Source organism: Scyliorhinus torazame, chromosome 1 (assembly GCF_047496885.1).
Source record: "Scyliorhinus torazame isolate Kashiwa2021f chromosome 1, sScyTor2.1, whole genome shotgun sequence".
Lineage (NCBI taxonomy): Eukaryota > Metazoa > Chordata > Chondrichthyes > Carcharhiniformes > Scyliorhinidae > Scyliorhinus > Scyliorhinus torazame.
This window is the reverse complement of record NC_092707.1, coordinates 408,318,286-408,338,727: the sequence shown is the minus strand read 5'-3', so window position 1 is coordinate 408,338,727 and position 20,442 is coordinate 408,318,286. Positions and strand designations below refer to the sequence as shown.

General features: G+C 56.3%; 1 protein-coding gene across 1 annotated transcript in view; it reads right to left on the bottom strand.

The window, feature by feature from the left end:
* Window positions 1-19,631, bottom strand: part of nme6 (NME/NM23 nucleoside diphosphate kinase 6) — a 30,055-nt gene extending 10,424 nt beyond the window's left edge. Inside the window, exons 1-3 of the mRNA XM_072514653.1 lie at window positions 19,565-19,631; window positions 14,419-14,521; window positions 3,373-3,475 (exon numbers count right to left, since the gene is read on the bottom strand). Of these exons, the coding sequence (XP_072370754.1) occupies window positions 3,373-3,475; window positions 14,419-14,511 (196 nt within the window). The 5' untranslated portion in view covers window positions 14,512-14,521; window positions 19,565-19,631. The remainder of the gene's footprint in view (window positions 1-3,372; window positions 3,476-14,418; window positions 14,522-19,564) is intronic.
* Window positions 19,632-20,442: the final 811 nt, after the last annotated feature.

Genomic DNA, 20,442 nt, shown 5'->3' with positions numbered 1-20,442 from the left:
GTAACATCCTTCCGCACTGTCCACAACTCCACCGACTTTAGTGTCATCTGCAAATTTACTCACCCATCCTTCTACGCCCTCCTCCAGGTCATTTATAAAAATGAGAAATAGCAGTGGACCCAAAACAGATCCTTGTGGTACACCATTAGTAACTGGACTCCAGTCGGAATATTTCCCATCAACCACCACCCGTTGTCTTCTTCCAGCTAGCCAATTTCTGATCCAAACTGCTAAATCACCCTGAATCCCATGCCTCCGTATTTTCTGCAGTAGCCTACTGTGGGGAACCTTATCAAACGCTTTACTGAAATTCATATACACCACATCAACTGCTTTACCCTCATCAATCTGTTTGGTCACCTTCTCAAAGAACTCTGTAAGGTTCGTGAGGCACAACCTACCCTTCACAAAACCGCGTTGACTATCTCTAATCAAATTATTCCTTTCCAGATGATTATACATCCTATCTCTTATAAACATTTCCAAGATTTTGACCACAACAGAAGTAAGGCTCACTGGTCTATAGTTACCGGGGTTGTCTCTACTCCCCTTCTTGAACAAGGGGACAACATTTGCTATCCTCCAGTCTTCTGGCACTATTCCTGTAGACAAAGATGACTTAAAGATCAAAGCCAAAGGCTCAGCAATCTCCTCCCCAGCTTCCCAGAGAATCCTAGGATAAATCCCATCCGTCCCAGGGGGCTTATCTAGTTTCACACTTTCCAGAATTGCTAACACCTCCTCCTTATGAACCTCAAGCCCTTCTAGTCTAGTAGCCTGAATCTCAGTATTCTCCTCGACAACATTGTCTTTTTCCTGTGTGAATACTGACGAAAAATATTCATTTAGCACCTCTCCTGTCTCCTCAGACTCCAAGCACAACTTCCCACTACTGAACTTGAATGGCCCTACTTTTACCCTAGTCATTCGTTTATTCCTGACATATCTATAGAAAGCTTTAGAGTTTTCCTTGATCCGACCTGCCAATGGCTTCTCATGTCCCCTCCTGGCTCTTCTTAGCTGTCTCTTTAGGTCCTTCCTAGCTAACTTGTAACTCTCGAGCGCCCTAACTGAACCTTCATGTCTCATCTTTACATAAGCCTCCTTCTTCCTCTTGACAAGTGTTTCGACTGCTTTAGTAAACCACGGTTCCCTTGCTCGACCACTTCCTCCCTGCCTGACAGATACACACTTATCAAGGACACACAGTAGCTGTTCCTTGAACAAGCTCCACATTTCCATTGTGCCCATCCCCTGCAGTTTTCCTCTCCATCCGATGCATCCTAAGTCTTGTCTCATTGCATCATAATTGCCTTTCCCCCAGATATAACTCTTGCCCTGTGGTATATACCTATCCCTTTCCATCACTAAAGTAAACGTAATGGAATTGTGGTCACGATCACCAAAGTGCTCACCTACCTCCAAATATAACACCTGTTCTGGTTCATTACCCAGTACCAAATCCAATATGGCCTTGCCTCTCGTTGGCCTATCTACATACTGTGTCAGGAAACCCTCCTGCACACATTGGACAAAAACAGACCCATCTAAAGTACTCCAATTATAGCGTTTCCAGTCAATATTTGGAAAGTTAAAGTCCCCCATAACAACTACCCTGTTGCTTTCGCTCCTATCCAGAATCATCTTTGCAATCCTTTCCTCTACATCTCTGGAACATTTCGGCGGCCTATAGAAAACCCCTAACAGGGTGACCTCTCTTTTCCTGTTTCTAACCTCAGCCCATACTACCTCAGTAGACGAGTCCTCATCAATGCCCTTTCTGCCACCGTAATACTGTCCTTGACTAACAACGCCACCCCTCCCCCTCTTTTACCACCTTTCCTGAGCTTACTGAAATATCTAAACCCCGGCACCTGCAACAACCATTCCTGTCCCTGCTCTATCCATGCCTCCGAAATGGCCACAACATCGAAGTCCCAGGTACCAACCCATGCCGCAAGTTCACCCACCTTATTCCGGATGCTCCTGGCATTGAAGAAGACACACTTTAAACCACCTTCCTGCCTACCGGTACACTCCTGCAACTTTGAAATCTAACTCATGACCTCACTACTCTCACTCTCCTGTATACTGGAGCTACAATTCAGGTTTCCAAGCCCCTGCTGAACTGGTTTAAACCCTCCCGAAGAGCATTGGCAAATTTCCCCCCCAGGATATTGGTACCGCTCTGGTCCAGGTGTAGACCATCCCGTTTGTAGAGGTCCCACTGACCCCAGAATGAGCCCCAATTATCCAGAAATCTGCAACCCTCCCTCCTGCACCATCCTTGTAGCCACAGTGCTACCCATCCAAAGCATATCGGACATGGGACTTTATAAAAAGGGATAGAGTGCAAAGCAAGGACACTGTGGGCGGCACGGTAGCACAGTGGTTAGCACTCTTGCTCCACAGCGCCAGGGTCCCAGGTTCGATTCCCGGCTTGGGTCTCTGTCTGTGCGGAGTCTGCACGTTCTCCCCGTGTCTGCGTGGGTTTCCTCCGGGTGCTCCGGTTTCCTCCCACACGTCCCGAAAGACGTGCTGTTAAGTGAATTGAACATTCTGAATTCTCCGTGTGTGCCCGAACAGGCGCCGGAATGTGGCGACTAGGGGCTTTTCACAGTAACTTCATTGCGGTGTTAATGTAAACCTACTTGTGACACTAATAAAGATAATTATTATCCTGGTGAACCTTTCTGAAACACTTGCTCATCCTCAACTGGGTGAACGTATCCATTTCTGGGCATCACACGACTGGAAGGATGTGAAGGATTTAGAGAGGATTCACTAGATTTGATGCAAGGACGATGGACTTCAGCAACTCGGTGAGATTGCCAAAGATGGGGCTGTTCTCTTTCGAGAAGGTGGAGGGGAGGTTCGTTTGCGATATTCTCAATCATGAGGGGTCTGAACACAGTCGATGGGGAGAAACTGTCCCCAGATGGAAAGACCAAGAACAGAAGGACAGCAATTTAAAGCGACTGGTGACAGGGGAAAAAATCTACAGCAGCTGGTTAGGATCTGGAATGCACTGCCTGAGAGTTTGGCGGAGGCAGGTTCAATCCAGGTTTCCAAAAGGGAATTGGACAATTACCTGAAGAGAGAATCCAGGGCAACAGGGAAAAGATAGAAGAGTAGGACTAGCAGAGAAGCCTTTACAGAGAGCCAGCACATACATGACAGGCTGAATGGCCTCCGTTTGTGCTGAAAATCCTCGGATTCTATGGCAGCATTTTCCAAACCCGGGTCCTGTAGCCTGGAACACCAAGGGCAGGAGGTGCGTGGGAACACAACGGCAACGCGGCAAAGAAACATTGGTCCTGGGGCAGCATCCGCATCACAAGAAGAAACACTGCCAGGAGTATGGGCCCATACCTGAATGCTCTGCGTAAAACTTCCGAGACTCTTCCTGACCCCATTTTAAATACTTGTGCATCAGGATGATGAAGTTGTTGTCCAATATCTTCTGATGGATAGCCTGAAATCAATAGGCAGCGAAAGGTGATATCGAGCAACAGGGGGATTAGTGAGTGAGTTCAGCTGCTCTGGACCACCCTGGGGAAACAGTTCAGGGGGGGTGGGTAGCGATCACTGTCGAGGTGGGGGGGGGGGCGGGGGGTCACAGTACCATGGAGCTGCTTCCCTGCCCAATATTTCCCATGGGTGAACCTCAACATTGAGCACTGGAACAGGTGAGCAAGGGGCGTGAGCTCAGCTGACCCAGCCCACACCCAGTATCCACGCTCAGCGCCCAGGCCGAACGTCCAGGCCCGGCCTCCACGCCCAGTTTTCACACACACACAGACCAAGACACACAATAGGCACCATGACTATCCCTGCCCTTACTGACAGCCTTTGCGACAGGTCCTGAATGATGAGCGCCGATGAGCGCCGGTCCCGCCGATGAGCGCCGGTCCCGCCGATGAGCGCCGGTCCCGCCGATGAACACTGAACACGGAGCCCCGTCGATGAACACTGAACACGGAGCCCCGTCGATGAACACCGGGCCCCGTCGATGAACACCGGGCCCCGTCGATGAACACCGGGCCCCGTCGATGAACACCGGGCCCCGTCGATGAACACCGGGCCCCGTCGATGAACACCGAACCCCGTCGATGAACACCGAGCCCCGTCGATGAACACCGAGCCCCGTCGATGAACACCGAGCCCGTCGATGAACACTGAGCCCCGTCGATGAACACCGAGCCCCGTCGATGAACACCGAGCCCGTCGATGAACACTGAGCCCCGTCGATGAACACCGAGCCCCGTCGATGAACACCGAGCCCCGTCGATGAACACCGAGCCCCGTCGATGAACACCGAGCCCCGTCGATGAACACCGAGCCCCGTCGATGAACACCGAGCCCCGTCGATGAACACCGAGCCCCGTCGATGACCACCGAGCCCCGTCGATGAACACCGAGCCCCGTCGATGAACACCGAGCCCCGTCGATGAACACCGAGCCCCGTCGATGAACACCGAGCCCCGTCGATGAACACTGAGCACGTCGATGAACACTGATCACGTTGATGAACACCGAGCCCCGTCGATGAACACTGAGCACGTTGATGAACACCGAGCCCCGTCGATGAACACTGAGCACGTTGATGAACACTGAGCACGTTGATGATCACTGAGCAGGTTGATGAACACGGAACACTGAGCACGTTGATGAACACTGAGCACGTTGATGAACACCGAGCCCCGTCGATGAACACTGAGCACGTTGATGAACACTGAGCAGGTTGATGAACACCGAGCACGTTGATGAACACTGAGCACGTTGATGAACACTGATCACGTTGATGAACACTGAGCAGGTTGATGAACACTGAGCACGTTGATGAACACTGAGCAGGTTGATGAACACCGAGCACGTTGATGAACACTGAGCCCCGTCGATGAACACTGAGCACGTTGATGAACACTGAGCACGTTGATGAACACTGAGCAGGTTGATGAACACTGAGCAGGTTGATGAACACTGAGCACGTTGATGAACACTGAGCACGTTGATGAACACTGAGCACGTTGATGAACACTGAGCACGTTGATGAACACTGAGCACGTTGATGAACACTGAGCACGTTGATGAACACTGAGCACGTTGATGAACACCGAGCACGTTGATGAACACTGAGCCCCGTCGATGAACACTGAGCACGTTGATGAACACTGAGCACGTTGATGAACACTGAGCCCCGTCGATGAACACTGAGCCCCGTCGATGAACACTGAGCACGTTGATGAACACGGAGCACGTTGATGAACACTGAGCACGTTGATGAACACTGAGCACGTCGATGAACACTGAGCACGTCGATGAACACTGAGCACGTCGATGAACACTGAGCACGTCGATGAACACTGAGCACGTCGATGAACACTGAGCACGTCGATGAACACTGAGCACGTCGATGAACACTGAGCACGTCGATGAACACTGAGCACGTCGATGAACACTGAGCACGTCGATGAACACTGAGCACGTTGATGAACACTGAGCACGTTGATGAACACTGAGCACGTTGATGAACACTGAGCACGTTGATGAACACTGAGCACGTTGATGAACACTGAGCAGGTTGATGAACACCGAGCAGGTTGATGAACACTGAGCACGTTGATGAACACCGAGCCCCGTCGATGAACACTGAGCACGTTGATGAACACCGAGCACGTTGATGAACACCGAGCACGTTGATGAACACCGAGCACGTTGATGAACACTGAGCACGTTGATGAACACTGAGCACGTTGATGAACACTGAGCACGTTGATGAACACTGAGCACGTTGATGAACACCGAGCACGTTGATGAACACCGAGCAGGTTGATGAACACCGAGCACGTTGATGAACACTGAGCACGTTGATGAACACTGAGCACGTTGATGAACACTGAGCACGTTGATGAACACTGAGCACGTTGATGAACACTGAGCACGTTGATGAACACCGAGCACGTTGATGAACACTGAGCACGTTGATGAACACTGAGCACGTTGATGAACACTGATCACGTTGATAAACACTGAGCACGCTGGTGAACGCTGATCGCTGAGCAAGTTGATGAACGCTGATCGCTGAGCACGTTGATGAACACTGATCACGTAGCACGTTGATGAACACTGATCACGGAGCATGTTGATGAACACTGATCACGTTGATGAACACTGATCACGTTGATGAACACTGATCACGTTGATGAACACTGATCACGTTGATGAACACTGATCACGTTGATGAACACTGAGCACGTTGATGAACACTGAGCACTGATGAACACTGAGCACTGATGAACACTGATCACTGAGCACGTTGATGAACACTGATCACTGAGCACGTTGTTGAACGCTGATCACTGAGCACGTTGATGAACACTGATCACTGAGCACGTTGATGAACACTGATCACGGAGCACGTTGATGAACACTGATCACGGAGCACGTTGATGAACACTGAACACTGATCACGTTGATGAACACTGATCACGTTGCTGAACACTGAGCACGTTGATGAACACTGAGAATTGAGCACGTTGGTGAACACTGATCACGTTGATGAACGCTGATCACTGAGCACGTTGATGAACATTGATCACTGAGCACGTTGATGAACACTGATCACTGAGCACGTTGATGAACACTGAACACTGATCACGTTGATGAACACTGATCACGTTGCTGAACACTGATCACGTTGATGAACACTGAGAATTGAGCACGTTGGTGAACACTGATCACGTTGTTGGACACTGAGCACGTTGATGAACGCTGATCACTGAGCACGTTGATGAACATTGATCACTGAGCACGTTGATGAACGCTGATCGCTGAGCACGTTGATGAACGCTGTTCGCTGAGCACGTTGATGAACGCTGTTCGCTGAGCACGTTGATGAACACGGATCACTTAGCACGTTGATGAACACGGATCACTGAGCACGTTGATGAACACGGATCACTGAGCACGTTGATGAACACGGATCACTGAGCACGTTGATGAACACGGATCACTGAGCACGTTGATGAACACTGATCACGTTGATGAACATTGATCACTTTGGTGAATGCTGATCACTGAGCACGTTGGTGAACGCTGATCACTGAGCACGTTGATGAACGCTGATCACTGAGCACGTTGATGAACGCTGATCACTGAGCACGTTGATGAACGCTGATCACTGAGCACGTTGATGAACGCTGATCACTGAGCACGTTGATGAACGCTGATCACTGAGCACGTTGATGAACGCTGATCACTGAGCACGTTGATGAACGCTGATCACTGAGCACGTTGATGAACACTGATCACTGAGCACGTTGATGAACACTGATCACTGAGCACGTTGATGAACACTGATCACTGAGCACGTTGATGAACACTGATCACGTTGATGAGCACTGATCACGTTGATGAGCACTGATCACGTTGATGAGCACTGATCACGTTGATGAACACTGAGCACGTTGATGAACACTGAGCACGTTGATGAACACTGAGCACGTTGATGAACACTGAGCACGTTGATGAACACTGAGCACGTTGATGAACACTGAGCACGTTGATGAACACTGATCACTGAGCACGTTGATGAACACTGAGCACGTTGATGAACACTGATCGCTGAGCACGTTGGTGAAGACTGATCACGTTGATGAACACTGAGCACGTTGATGAACGCTGATCACTGAGCACGTTGATGAACATTGATCACTGGTCACTGAGCACGTTGATGAACATTGATCACCGAGCACATTGATGAACACGGATCACTGAGCACGTTGATGAACACGGATCACTGAGCACGTTGATGAACGCTGATCACTGAGCACGTTGATGAACGCTGATCGCTGAGCACGTTGATGAACGCTGAACACTGAGCACGTTGATGAACGCTGAGCACGTTGATGAACACTGATCACGTTGATGAACACTGAGCACTGATGAACACTGATCATTGAGCACGTTGATGAACACTGATCACTGAGCACGTTGATGAACACTGATCACTGAGCACGTTGATGAACACTGATCACTGAGCACGTTGATGAACACTGAGCACGTTGGTGGACACTGATCAATGATGAACACTGATCATTGAGCACGTTGATGAACGCTAATCATTGAGCACGTTGATGAACACTGATCGCTGAGCACGTTGATGAACACTGATCGCTGAGCACGTTGATGAACACTGATCACGTTGATGAACACTGATCACTGATCACGTTGATGAACGCTGATCACTGAGCACGTTGATGAACGCTGATCACTGAGCACGTTGATGAACGCTGATCACGGAGCACGTTGATGAACGCTGATCACTGAGCACGTTGATGAACGCTGATCACTGAGCACGTTGATGATCACTGAGCACGTTGATGATCACGGAGCACGTTGATGAACACTGATCACGTTGATGAACACTGAGAATTGAGCACGTTGGTGAACACTGAGCACGTTGATGACCGCTGATCACTGAGCACGTTGATGACCGCTGATCACTGAGCACGTTGATGAACACGGATCACTGAGCACGTTGATGAACACGGATCACTGACCACGTTGATGAACGCTGATCACTGACCACGTTGATGAACACGGATCACTGACCACGTTGATGAACACGGATCACTGAGCACGTTGATGAACACTGATCACTGAGCACGTTGATGAGCACTGATCACGTTGATGAGCACTGATCACGTTGATGAGCACTGATCACGTTGATGAGCACTGATCACGTTGATGAGCACTGATCACGTTGATGAGCACTGATCACGTTGATGAGCACTGATCACGTTGATGAGCACTGATCACGTTGATGAGCACTGATCACGTTGATGAGCACTGATCACGTTGATGAGCACTGATCACGTTGATGAGCACTGATCACGTTGATGAGCACTGATCACGTTGATGAGCACTGATCACGTTGATGAGCACTGATCACGTTGATGAGCACTGATCACGTTGATGAGCACTGATCACGTTGATGAGCACTGATCACGTTGATGAGCACTGATCACGTTGATGAGCACTGATCACGTTGATGAGCACTGATCACGTTGATGAGCACTGATCACGTTGATGAGCACTGATCACGTTGATGAGCACTGATCACGTTGATGAGCACTGATCACGTTGATGAGCACTGATCACGTTGATGAGCACTGATCACGTTGATGAGCACTGATCACGTTGATGAGCACTGATCACGTTGATGAGCACTGATCACGTTGATGAGCACTGATCACGTTGATGAGCACTGATCACGTTGATGAGCACTGATCACGTTGATGAGCACTGATCACGTTGATGAGCACTGATCACGTTGATGAGCACTGATCACGTTGATGAGCACTGATCACGTTGATGAGCACTGATCACGTTGATGAGCACTGATCACGTTGATGAGCACTGATCACGTTGATGAGCACTGATCACGTTGATGAGCACTGATCACGTTGATGAGCACTGATCACGTTGATGAGCACTGATCACGTTGATGAGCACTGATCACGTTGATGAGCACTGATCACGTTGATGAGCACTGATCACGTTGATGAGCACTGATCACGTTGATGAACACTGATCACGTTGATGAACACTGATCACGTTGATGAACACTGATCACGTTGATGAACACTGATCACGTTGATGAACACTGATCACGTTGATGAACACTGATCACGTTGATGAACACTGATCACGTTGATGAACACTGATCACGTTGATGAACACTGATCACGTTGATGAACACTGATCACGTTGATGAACACTGATCACGTTGATGAACACTGATCACGTTGATGAACACTGATCACGTTGATGAACACTGATCACGTTGATGAACACTGATCACGTTGATGAACACTGATCACGTTGATGAACACTGATCACGTTGATGAACACTGATCACGTTGATGAACACTGATCACGTTGATGAACACTGATCACGTTGATGAACACTGATCACGTTGATGAACACTGATCACGTTGATGAACACTGATCACGTTGATGAACACTGATCACGTTGATGAACACTGATCACGTTGATGAACACTGATCACGTTGATGAACACTGATCACGTTGATGAACACTGATCACGTTGATGAACACTGATCACGTTGATGAACACTGATCACGTTGATGAACACTGATCACGTTGATGAACACTGATCACGTTGATGAACACTGAGCACGTTGATGAACACTGAGCACGTTGATGAACACTGAGCACGTTGATGAACACTGAGCACGTTGATGAACACTGAGCACGTTGATGAACACTGAGCACGTTGATGAACACTGATCACTGAGCACATTGGTGAACACTGATCACTGAGCACGTTGGTGAACACTGATCACTGAGCACGTTGGTGAACACTGATCACTGAGCACGTTGGTGAACACTGATCACTGAGCACGTTGATGATCACTGAACACGTTGATGTACACGGATCACTGAGCACGTTGGTGAACGCTGATCACTGAGCACGTTGGTGAACGCTGATCACTGAGCACGTTGATGAACTCTGATCACTGAGCACGTTGATGAACGCTGATCACTGAGCACGTTGATGAACGCTGATCACTGAGCACGTTGGTGAACGCTGATCACTGAGCACGTTGATGAACGCTGATCACTGAGCACGTTGATGAACGCTGATCACTGAGCACGTTGATGAACGCTGATCACTGAGCACGTTGATGAACGCTGATCACTGAGCACGTTGATGAACGCTGATCACTGAGCACGTTGATGAACACTGATCACTGAGCACGTTGATGAACACTGATCACTGAGCACGTTGATGAACACTGATCGCTGAGCACGTTGATGAACGCTGATCGCTGAGCACGTTGATGAACGCTGATCGCTGAGCACGTTGATGAACGCTGATCGCTGAGCACGTTGATGAACGCTGATCGCTGAGCACGTTGATGAACGCTGATCACTGAGCACGTTGATGAACACTGATCACTGAGCACGTTGATGAACTTTGATCACTGAGCACGTTGATGAACTTTGATCACTGAGCACGTTGATGAACTTTGATCACCGAGCACGTTGATGAACACGGATCACTGAGCACGTTGATGAACACGGATCACTGAGCACGTTCATGAACGCTGATCACTGAGCACGTTGATGAACGCTGATCGCTGAGCACGTTGATGAACGCTGAACACTGAGCACGTTGATGAACGCTGAACACTGAGCACGTTGATGAACGCTGATCACTGAGCACGTTGATGAACGCTTATCACGTTGATGAACGCTGATCACGTTGATGAACACTGATCACGTTGATGAACACTGATCACGTTGATGAACACTGATCACGTTGATGAACACTGATCACGTTGATGAACACTGATCACGTTGATGAACACTGATCACGTTGATGAACACTGATCACGTTGATGAACACTGATCACGTTGATGAACACTGATCACGTTGATGAACACTGATCACGTTGATGAACACTGATCACGTTGATGAACACTGATCACGTTGATGAACACTGATCACGTTGATGAACACTGATCACGTTGATGAACACTGAGCACTGATGAACACTGATCATTGAGCACGTTGATGAACACTGATCACTGAGCACGTTGATGAACACTGATCACTGAGCACGTTGATGAACACTGATCAATGATGAACACTGATCATTGAGCACGTTGATGAACGCTAATCATTGAGCACGTTGATGAACGCTGATCACTGAGCACGTTGATGAACACTGATCACTGAGCACGTTGATGAACACTGATCACTGAGCACGTTGATGAACACTGATCACGTTGATGAACACTGATTACTGAGCACGTTGACGAACACTGATCACTGAGTACGTTGATGAACACTGATCACACTGATGAACATTGATCACGTTGATGAACACTGATCACTGAGCACGTTGATGAACACTGAGCACGTAACTCCCCGAGACATCAGAATTCTGTCTGTCCCCAGCACCACTCGCAGTAACTCCCCGAGACATCAGAATTCTGTCTATCCCCAGCACCGCTCCCCGTAACTCCCAGAGACATCAGAATTCTGTCTATCCCCAGCACCACTCGCCGTAACTCCCCGAGACATCAGAATTCTGTCTATCCCCAGCACCACTCGCAGTAACTCCCCGAGACATCAGAATTCTGTCTATCCCCAGCACCGCTCCCCGTAACTCCCCGAGACATCAGAATTCTGTCTATCCCCAGCACCGCTCCCCGTAACTCCCAGAGACATCAGAATTCTGTCTATCCCCAGCACCACTCGCCGTAACTCCCAGAGACATCAGAATTCTGTCTGTCCCCAGCACCACTCGCCGTAACTCCCAGAGACATCAGAATTCTGTCTATCCCCAGCACCACTCGCCGTAACTCCCAGAGACATCAGAATTCTGTCTGTCCCCAGCACCACTCGCCGTAACTCCCCGAGACATCAGAATTCTGTCTATCCCCAGCACCGCTCCCCGTAACTCCCCGAGACATCAGAATTCTGTCTGTCCCCAGCACCGCTCCCCGTAACTCCCCGAGACATCAGAATTCTGTCTGTCCCCAGCACTTCCTAATAGCTGCGGCCCTGTGCTGCTCCGTGCAGTCCTCCACTAGTCACAGCCTGCCAACCTGAAAATATCCCATTTAGAATGACTATTTGCCTTCCTGTGCCTCTAATCCATCTGGCGCTGTCACAGCCTCGGCCTCCCCAGTTACCTCGCCCAATGTTGTGAGAAAACGTGCTTTCTTGAAGCATTGTTGGATGATTCGCTTATCGACAGAATGCCAGGAGTCTTTCAAAAGACGGACAGCATCTAACAGAGATTCCCTTTCCGCACTGGACTGCAGTCAGCTCTGCCCTACTGTCCATCTCCTCGAGGACCTTCTCCCTCATTGTCTTGACGTAACTCTGCTTCACACAGTAGATGATGCCCAGCTCCAGGTGGTGCTGACAGGGGGGAATACAAGACGGATGTTCCTGAGCCCAGAGACACAAGGGTGTCCGGAAAAATTATCCAGAAACAGGACAACTCGACGCCCCATCAGCCTGCGATCCCGCTCCCGCTCCCACTCACAGAAAATGTCCCCAGCCATCCAGCCGGTCTAACTCGCCCGGTACGTGACAGGCAGGTAGTGGAATCCCCTGAAGCAGCGAGGGTTCTGTGTCTTTCCAATCACTGCCATCCACATTGCAGCAGGCCATAACAGAAAGTCTTTCCCTGGCTTTATGGCCAAAGGAATCTTCCCCGAGTGAGGCCAGCATGTCGTACCCACTGTACAAAACACCAGTGTCATGACAGTTAAAAATGTCCTGGGGTCCATCGTCTTCCAGTAGCCGGGGTAACACCTCTCCCGTCCACCACTGTATCCCAGTCCCACCAGAGTTGTGCTCCCCCCCTGTGGATGTCGGAGCACTATGTTGTGTCGGGATTTCCAACTCGGGAGCCAGCCCTCCGAGGGATTAAAATCAGGTTTTCCCAGAGCCACAGCCAACAGCCTGGTCTTCTGAGCGAGAAGATGGCCACTGACAGTTGGATCTTTCCCGACCGCATTTCGGAACCAGCGGAGCAGTGCCTCCTGCAACTCCCCCTCCCCCCCCCAACCTCCAGCTCCCCATCCTCCAGCTCCCCATCCTCCAGCTCCCCCCCAAGGAAATGGACTGTAATGAGGCGCTGTGTATTCATCTTTGTTCTTGCATTCAATACACCTGATTGAAGGTGTGGACTGATAAGTCCAGCTCGATCTGATCAGCATACTTCAATAATTCGCATGGTTAAAATGTACTTTAACATAAACAGCTAATGGTCTTTGCATATTCAACATTTTAAGCAACTTGCCAGTTTAATCTTGGGTTAGGTGATCATAGAATCTACAGTGCAGAAGGAGGCCACCCGTCCCATCGGGTCCACACCGGCTCCGGGAAAGAGCACCCCACCTACGCCCTCATCCCCACCTACGCCCTCACCCCCACCCAATCCCCGTAAACCAGTAACCCCACCTAACCCAAGGGCAATTTAGCGCGGCCAATCCACCTAACCTGCACATCTTTGGACTGTGGGAGGAAACCGGAGCACCCGGAGGAAACCCACGCAGACACGGGGAGAACGTGCAGACTCCGCACAGACAGTGACCCAGCGGGGAATCGAACCTGGGACCCTGGAGCTGTGAAGCAACAGTGCTAACCACTATGCTACTGTGCTGCCCCTGATGGGGTCTGTACCTTTGTGGAACGTCCCAAAGTCACGTAAGATGCAAATTCTTTCTTTCCTTCTGGAACTGAAGTGTGGGCCAATCCACATACGGACAGCAGAAAGGTGCAGGAATGGCTAAATGTCCGAATAACTCATGCAGTCAATCATGCCAAGAGGAAGGGTGCGGTGAACAGAAATCTCTTACCTGCAGAATTAGTGGGTGAGCCACAGCGTCGGGTTTAACCAGGGCCAGTGTCAGCTGGAGTAACGGCCGCATGTGGCCAACAGGTGCCCCCATCTTCAGAGCACTGAGAGGGATTTAACACACACCAATTAATGAAAAGAACTTCAGAGCTAAACTAAATATAACTGGTAACTCCTGGTGAGACCAGAACAGGAGGAAGCCCTTCGGCTGTGCCCCACCTTCATTTCATAGAATAATCTTTATCATTGTCACAAGTAGGCTTACATTAACACTGCAATGGAGTTACTGTGAAAAGCCCCTAGTCGCCACATTCCGGCGCCTGTTCGGGTACACAGAGGCTGATTTAGAACAGTGGGACGGGGTGGTGGAGGGGGCAGGGTGGGAGAGGATGAGAGAGTGGGGTGGGGCCAGGGAGGGGGCCGGGGAGGGGGGAGGGGGCAGGGGGGGAGGGAGGGGAGGGGGCAGGGAGGGGGGGAGGGAGGGGAGGGAGGAGGGAGGGGAGGGGGCAGGGAGGGGGGGAGGGAGGGGAGGGGGCAGGGGGGGGGGGAGGGAGGGGGGGGAGGGGGGGGAGGGGGGGGAGGGGGGGGGAGGGGGGGGAGGGGGGAGGGGGGGGAGGGGGGAGGGGAGGGGGCGGAGGGGGGAGGGGGGGAGGGGAGGGAGGGGGGAGGGGAGGGGAGGGGAGGGGAGGGAGGGGGGGGTGGGGGGGTGGGTGGGGGGTGGGGAGGGGTGGGTGGGGGGTGGGGGGGGTGGGGGGTCGGGTGGGGGGGGTCGGGGAGGGTGGGTGGGGGGGTGGGGGTGTGGGGGGGTGGGGGTGTGGGGGGTCGGGGGTGGGGGGTCGGGGGGTGGGGGTGTGGGGGGTCGGGGGGGGTGTGGGGGGTCGGGGGGGGTGTGGGGGGTCGGGGGGGGTGGGTTGGTGGGGGGGGTCAGGGAGGGTGGGTGGGGGGGGGTCAGGGAGGGTGGGTGGGGGGGGGGTCAGGGAGGGTGGGTGGGGGGGGGTCAGGGAGGGTGGGTGGGGGGGGGTCAGGGAGGGTGGGTGGGGGGGGTGTCAGGGAGGGTGGGTGGGGGGGGGTCAGGGAGTGTGGGTGGGGGGGTCTGGGGGGGGTCAGGGAGGGTGGGTGGGTGGGGGTCAGGGAGGGTGGGTGGGGGGGGGTCAGGGAGGGTGGGTGGGGGGGGGTCAGGGAGGGTGGGTGGGGGGGTTCTGGGGGGGGTCAGGGAGGGTGGGTGGGGGGGGGTCAGGGAGGGTGGGTGGGGGGGGGGTCAGGGAGGGTGGGTGGGGGGGGGGTCAGGGAGGGTGGGTGGGGGGGGTCAGGGAGGGTGGGTGGGGGGGGTCAGGGAGGGGGGGTCAGGGAGGGTGGGTGGGGGGGGGGGTCAGGGAGGGTGGGTGGGGGGGGGGGTCAGGGAGGGTGGGTGGGGGGGGGGTCAGGGAGGGTGGGTGGGGGGGGGGTCAGGGAGGGTGGGTGGGGGGGGGGTCAGGGAGGGTGGGTGGGGGGGGGGTCAGGGAGGGTGGGTGGGGGGGGGGTCAGGGAGGGTGGGTGGGGGGGGGGGTCAGGGAGGGTGGGTGGGGGGGGGGTCAGGGAGGGTGGGTGGGGGGGGGGGTCAGGGAGGGTGGGTGGGGGGGGGGGTCAGGGAGGGTGGGTGGGGGGGGGTCAGGGAGGGTGGGTGGGGGGGGGGTCAGGGAGGGTGGGTGGGGGGGGGGTCAGGGAGGGTGGGTGGGGGGGGGTCAGGGAGGGTGGGTGGGGGGGGGTCAGGGAGGGCGGGTGGGGGGGGTCAGGGAGGGGTCAGGGAGGGTGGGTGGGGGGGGGTCAGGCAGGGTGGGTGGGGGGGGGTCAGGCAGGGTGGGTGGGGGGGGGTCAGGCAGGGTGGGTGGGGGGGGGGTCAGGCAGGGTGGGTGGGGGGGGGTCAGGCAGGGTGGGTGGGGGGGGGTCAGGCAGGGTGGGTGGGGGGGGGTCAGGCAGGGTGGGTGGGGGGGGTCAGGCAGGGTGGGTGGGGGGGGGGGTCAGGGAGGGTGGGTGGGGGGGGTCAGGGAGGGTGGGTGGGGGGGGGTCAGGGAGGGTGGGTGGGGGGGTCAGGGAGGGTGGGTGGGGGGGGTCAGGGTGGGTGGGGGTCAGGGAGGGAGGGTGGGTGGGGGGCTCAGGGAGGGTGGGTGGGGGTCAGGGAGGGTGGGTGGGGGGGGGGTCAGGGAGGGTGGGTGGGTGGGGGGGGTCAGGGAGGGTGGGGGGGGGTCAGGGAGGGTGGGTGGTGGGGGGGGGTCAGGGAGGGTGGGGTGGTGGGGGGGGGTCAGGGAGGGTGGGTGGTGGGGGGGGGGTCAGGGAGGGTGGGTGGTGGGGGGGGGGGGTCAGGGAGGGTGGGGGGGGTCAGGGAGGTTGGGTGGTGGGGGGTCAGGGAGGGTGGGTGTGGGGGGGGGTCAGGGACGGTGGGTGTGGGGGGGGGGTCAGGGAGGGTGGGTGTGGGGGGGGTCAGGGAGGGTGGGTGTGGGGGGGGGTCAGGGAGGGTGGGTGTGGGGGGGGGTCAGGGAGGGTGGGTGTGGGGGGGGGGTCAGGGAGGGTGGGTGTGGGGGGGGGTCAGGGAGGGGAGGTCAGGGAGGGTGGGTGTGGGGGGGGTCAGGGAGGGTGGGTGTGGGGGGGGTCAGGGAGGGTGGGTGTGGGGGGGGTCAGGGAGGGTGGATGTGGGGGGGGTCAGGGAGGGTGGGTGTGGGGGGGGTCAGGGAGGGTGGGTGGTGGGGGGGGTCAGGGAGGGTGGGTGGTGGGGGGGGTCAGGGAGGGTGGGTGTGGGGGGGGGGGTCAGGGAGGGGAGGTGGGGGGGGGGATCAGGGAGGGTGGGTGGGGGGGGGTCAGGGAGGGTGGGTGGGGGGGGTCAGGGAGGGTGGGTGGGGGGGTCAGGGAGGGTGGGTGGGGGGGTCAGGGAGGGTGGGTGGGGGGGGGGTCAGGGAGGGAGGGTGGGTGGGGGGCTCAGGGAGGGTGGGTGGGGGGGGGGTCAGGGAGGGTGGGTGGGTGGGGGGGGGTCAGGGAGGGTGGGTGGGTGGGGGGGGTCAGGGAGGGTGTGGGGGGGGTCAGGGAGGGTGTGGGGGGGGTCAGGGAGGGTGGGGGGGGGTCAGGGAGGGTGGGGGGGGGTCAGGGAGGGTGGGGGGGGGTCAGGGAGGGTGGGGGGGGGGTCAGGGAGGGTGGGGGGGGGGGGTCAGGGAGGGTGGGGGGGGGGGTCAGGGAGGGTGGGTGGTGGGGGGGGGGGTCAGGGAGGGTGGGTGGTGGGGGGGGGGGTCAGGGAGGGTGGGTGGTGGGGGGGGGGTCAGGGAGGGTGGGTGGTGGGGGGGGGGTCAGGGAGGGTGGGTGGTGGGGGGGGGGGTCAGGGAGGGTGGGTGGTGGAGGGGGGGTCAGGGAGGGTGGGTGTGGGGGGGGGTCAGGGAGGGTGGGTGTGGGGGGGGGTCAGGGAGGGTGGGTGGTGGGGGGGGGTCAGGGAGGGTGGGTGGGGGGGGGGGTCAGGGAGGGTGGGGGGGGGGGTCAGGGAGGGTGGGGGGGGTCAGGGAGGGTGGGGGGGGTCAGGGAGGGTGGGGGGGGTCAGGGAGGGTGGGGGGGGGTCAGGGAGGGTGGGGGGGGTCAGGGAGGGTGGGGGGGGTCAGGGAGGGTGGGGGGGGTCAGGGAGGGTGGGGGGGGGTCAGGGAGGGTGGGGGGGGGTCAGGGAGGGTGGGGGGGGGTCAGGGAGGGTGGGGGGGGTGAGGGTGGGTGGTGGGGGGGGGTCAGGGAGGGTGGGTGTGGGGGGGGGTCAGGGAGGGTGGGTGTGGGGGGGGTCAGGGAGGGTGGGTGTGGGGGGGGGTCAGGGAGGGTGGGTGTGGGGGGGGGTCAGGGAGGGTGGGTGTGGGGGGTCAGGGAGGGTGGGTGGGGGGGGGTCAGGGAGGGAGGGTGGGTGGGGGGCTCAGGGAGGGTGGGTGGGGGGGGGTCAGGGAGGGTGGGTGGGGGGGGGTCAGGGAGGGTGGGTGGGGGGGGGTCAGGGAGGGTGGGTGGGTGGGGGGGGGTCAGGGAGGGTGGGTGGGTGGGGGGGGGTCAGGGAGGGTGGGTGGGTGGGGGGGGTCAGGGAGGGTGTGGGGGGGGTCAGGGAGGGTGGGGGGGGGGTCAGGGAGGGTGGGGGGGGGTCAGGGAGGGTGGGGGGGGGTCAGGGAGGGTGGGGGGGGGTCAGGGAGGGTGGGGGGGGGTCAGGGAGGGTGGGGGGGGGTCAGGGAGGGTGGGGGGGGGTCAGGGAGGGTGGGGGGGGGGTCAGGGAGGGTGGGTGGTGGGGGGGGGGTCAGGGAGGGTGGGTGGTGGGGGGGGGGGTCAGGGAGGGTGGGTGGTGGGGGGGGGGTCAGGGAGGGTGGGTGGTGGGGGGGGTCAGGGAGGGTGGGTGGTGGAGGGGGGGTCAGGGAGGGTGGGTGTGGGGGGGGGTCAGGGAGGGTGGGTGTGGGGGGGGGTCAGGGAGGGTGGGTGTGGGGGGGGTCAGGGAGGGTGGGTGTGGGGGGGGTCAGGGAGGGTGGGTGGTGGGGGGGGTCAGGGAGGGTGGGTGGTGGGGGGGGGGTCAGGGAGGGTGGGGGGGGTCAGGGAGGGTGGGGGGGGTCAGGGAGGGTGGGGGGGGTCAGGGAGGGTGGGGGGGGGTCAGGGAGGGTGGGGGGGGGTCAGGGAGGGTGGGGGGGGGTCAGGGAGGGTGGGGGGGGTCAGGGAGGGTGGGGGGGTCAGGGAGGTTGGGTGGTGGGGGGTCAGGGAGGTTGGGTGGTGGGGGGTCAGGGAGGTTGGGTGGTGGGGGGTCAGGGAGGGTGGGTGTGGGGGGGGTCAGGGAGGGTGGGTGTGGGGGGGGTCAGGGAGGGTGGGTGGTGGGGGGGGTCAGGGAGGGTGGGTGTGGGGGGGGTCAGGGAGGGGAGGTCAGGGAGGGGAGGGGGGGTCAGGGAGGTCAGGGAGGGGAGGGGGGGGTCAGGGAGGGGAGGGGGGGGTCAGGGAGGGGAGGGGGGGTCAGGGAGGGGAGGGGGGGTCAGGGAGGGGAGGTCAGGGAGGGGAGGGGGGGGTCAGGGAGGGGAGGGGGGGGTCAGGGAGGGTGGGGGCGGGCAGTGGGAGGGGGGGTTGGGAAGGGGGGCAGTGGGTTTGGGGGGGGGGGGTTAGGGGGGATACATGGTTGGGAGGGGGTCACTCACCCGGCGCCGCCATGGAAACGGTCCGTCCGGTAGCTGGCTCCGCGGAGCTCCTTCCGCTTCCGGCCCCGCCCCCTGTGGGGAGAGTGTGAGCTGTGCCCCTCCCCCCCTGTCACAGGGCCAGGCAGGCCCCGCCCTTCTAACAGGGCGTTACCTTTTAATTCATTTGGGAGAACCTTGGGGAGAAAGTGAATCAGTGATGCCAACATCCCAAACCAGACCCCAACTTTTGTTTGGATATCAGACAAGAACCCCAAACAACGTTTGTAATTTGTAAAACTGTGGAAAGGATACTTCACCCCAGGAGTGATGACTGACCAACAGGCATCTTTTATTTAAAACCACTTTCAATTTAAACACAGAATTAACCTCATTAACATCAAAGAAAAGAGCTTTACAATTAACAGTTATACAGTTCCAAACACAAGAAAAAACTTACGCCCTCCACCTTCATGATCAACATTCCAGCTAAGCAACCCCCTGGCTTAAATGCCACTTATAAACAAATTTAACCGTGTGTGGAGACAATTTGGAGAGAGATCCTTTTCGAAAATCCTTCTGTCTGGTCAGAATTCAATGCCTAACACTGGGAAGTTCCAAGGAACAAAGGGATCCAGGTGTGTTTGTCCATAGAACTCTGAAGCCAGGTTAATAGGGTGGTGACAAAGGCAGATGGGACACTTGCCTTTTATCAATCGGGGCATAGATTACAAAAGCAGGGAGGTCATGTTGCAGTTTTATAGAACTTTGGTGAGGCCACAGCTGGAGTACTGTGTGCAGTTCGGGTCGCCACATTGTAGGAAGGATGTGATTGCACTGGAAGGGGTGCAGAGGCGTTTCACCAGGATGTTGCCTGGGTTGGAACATTTAAAGCGATGAAG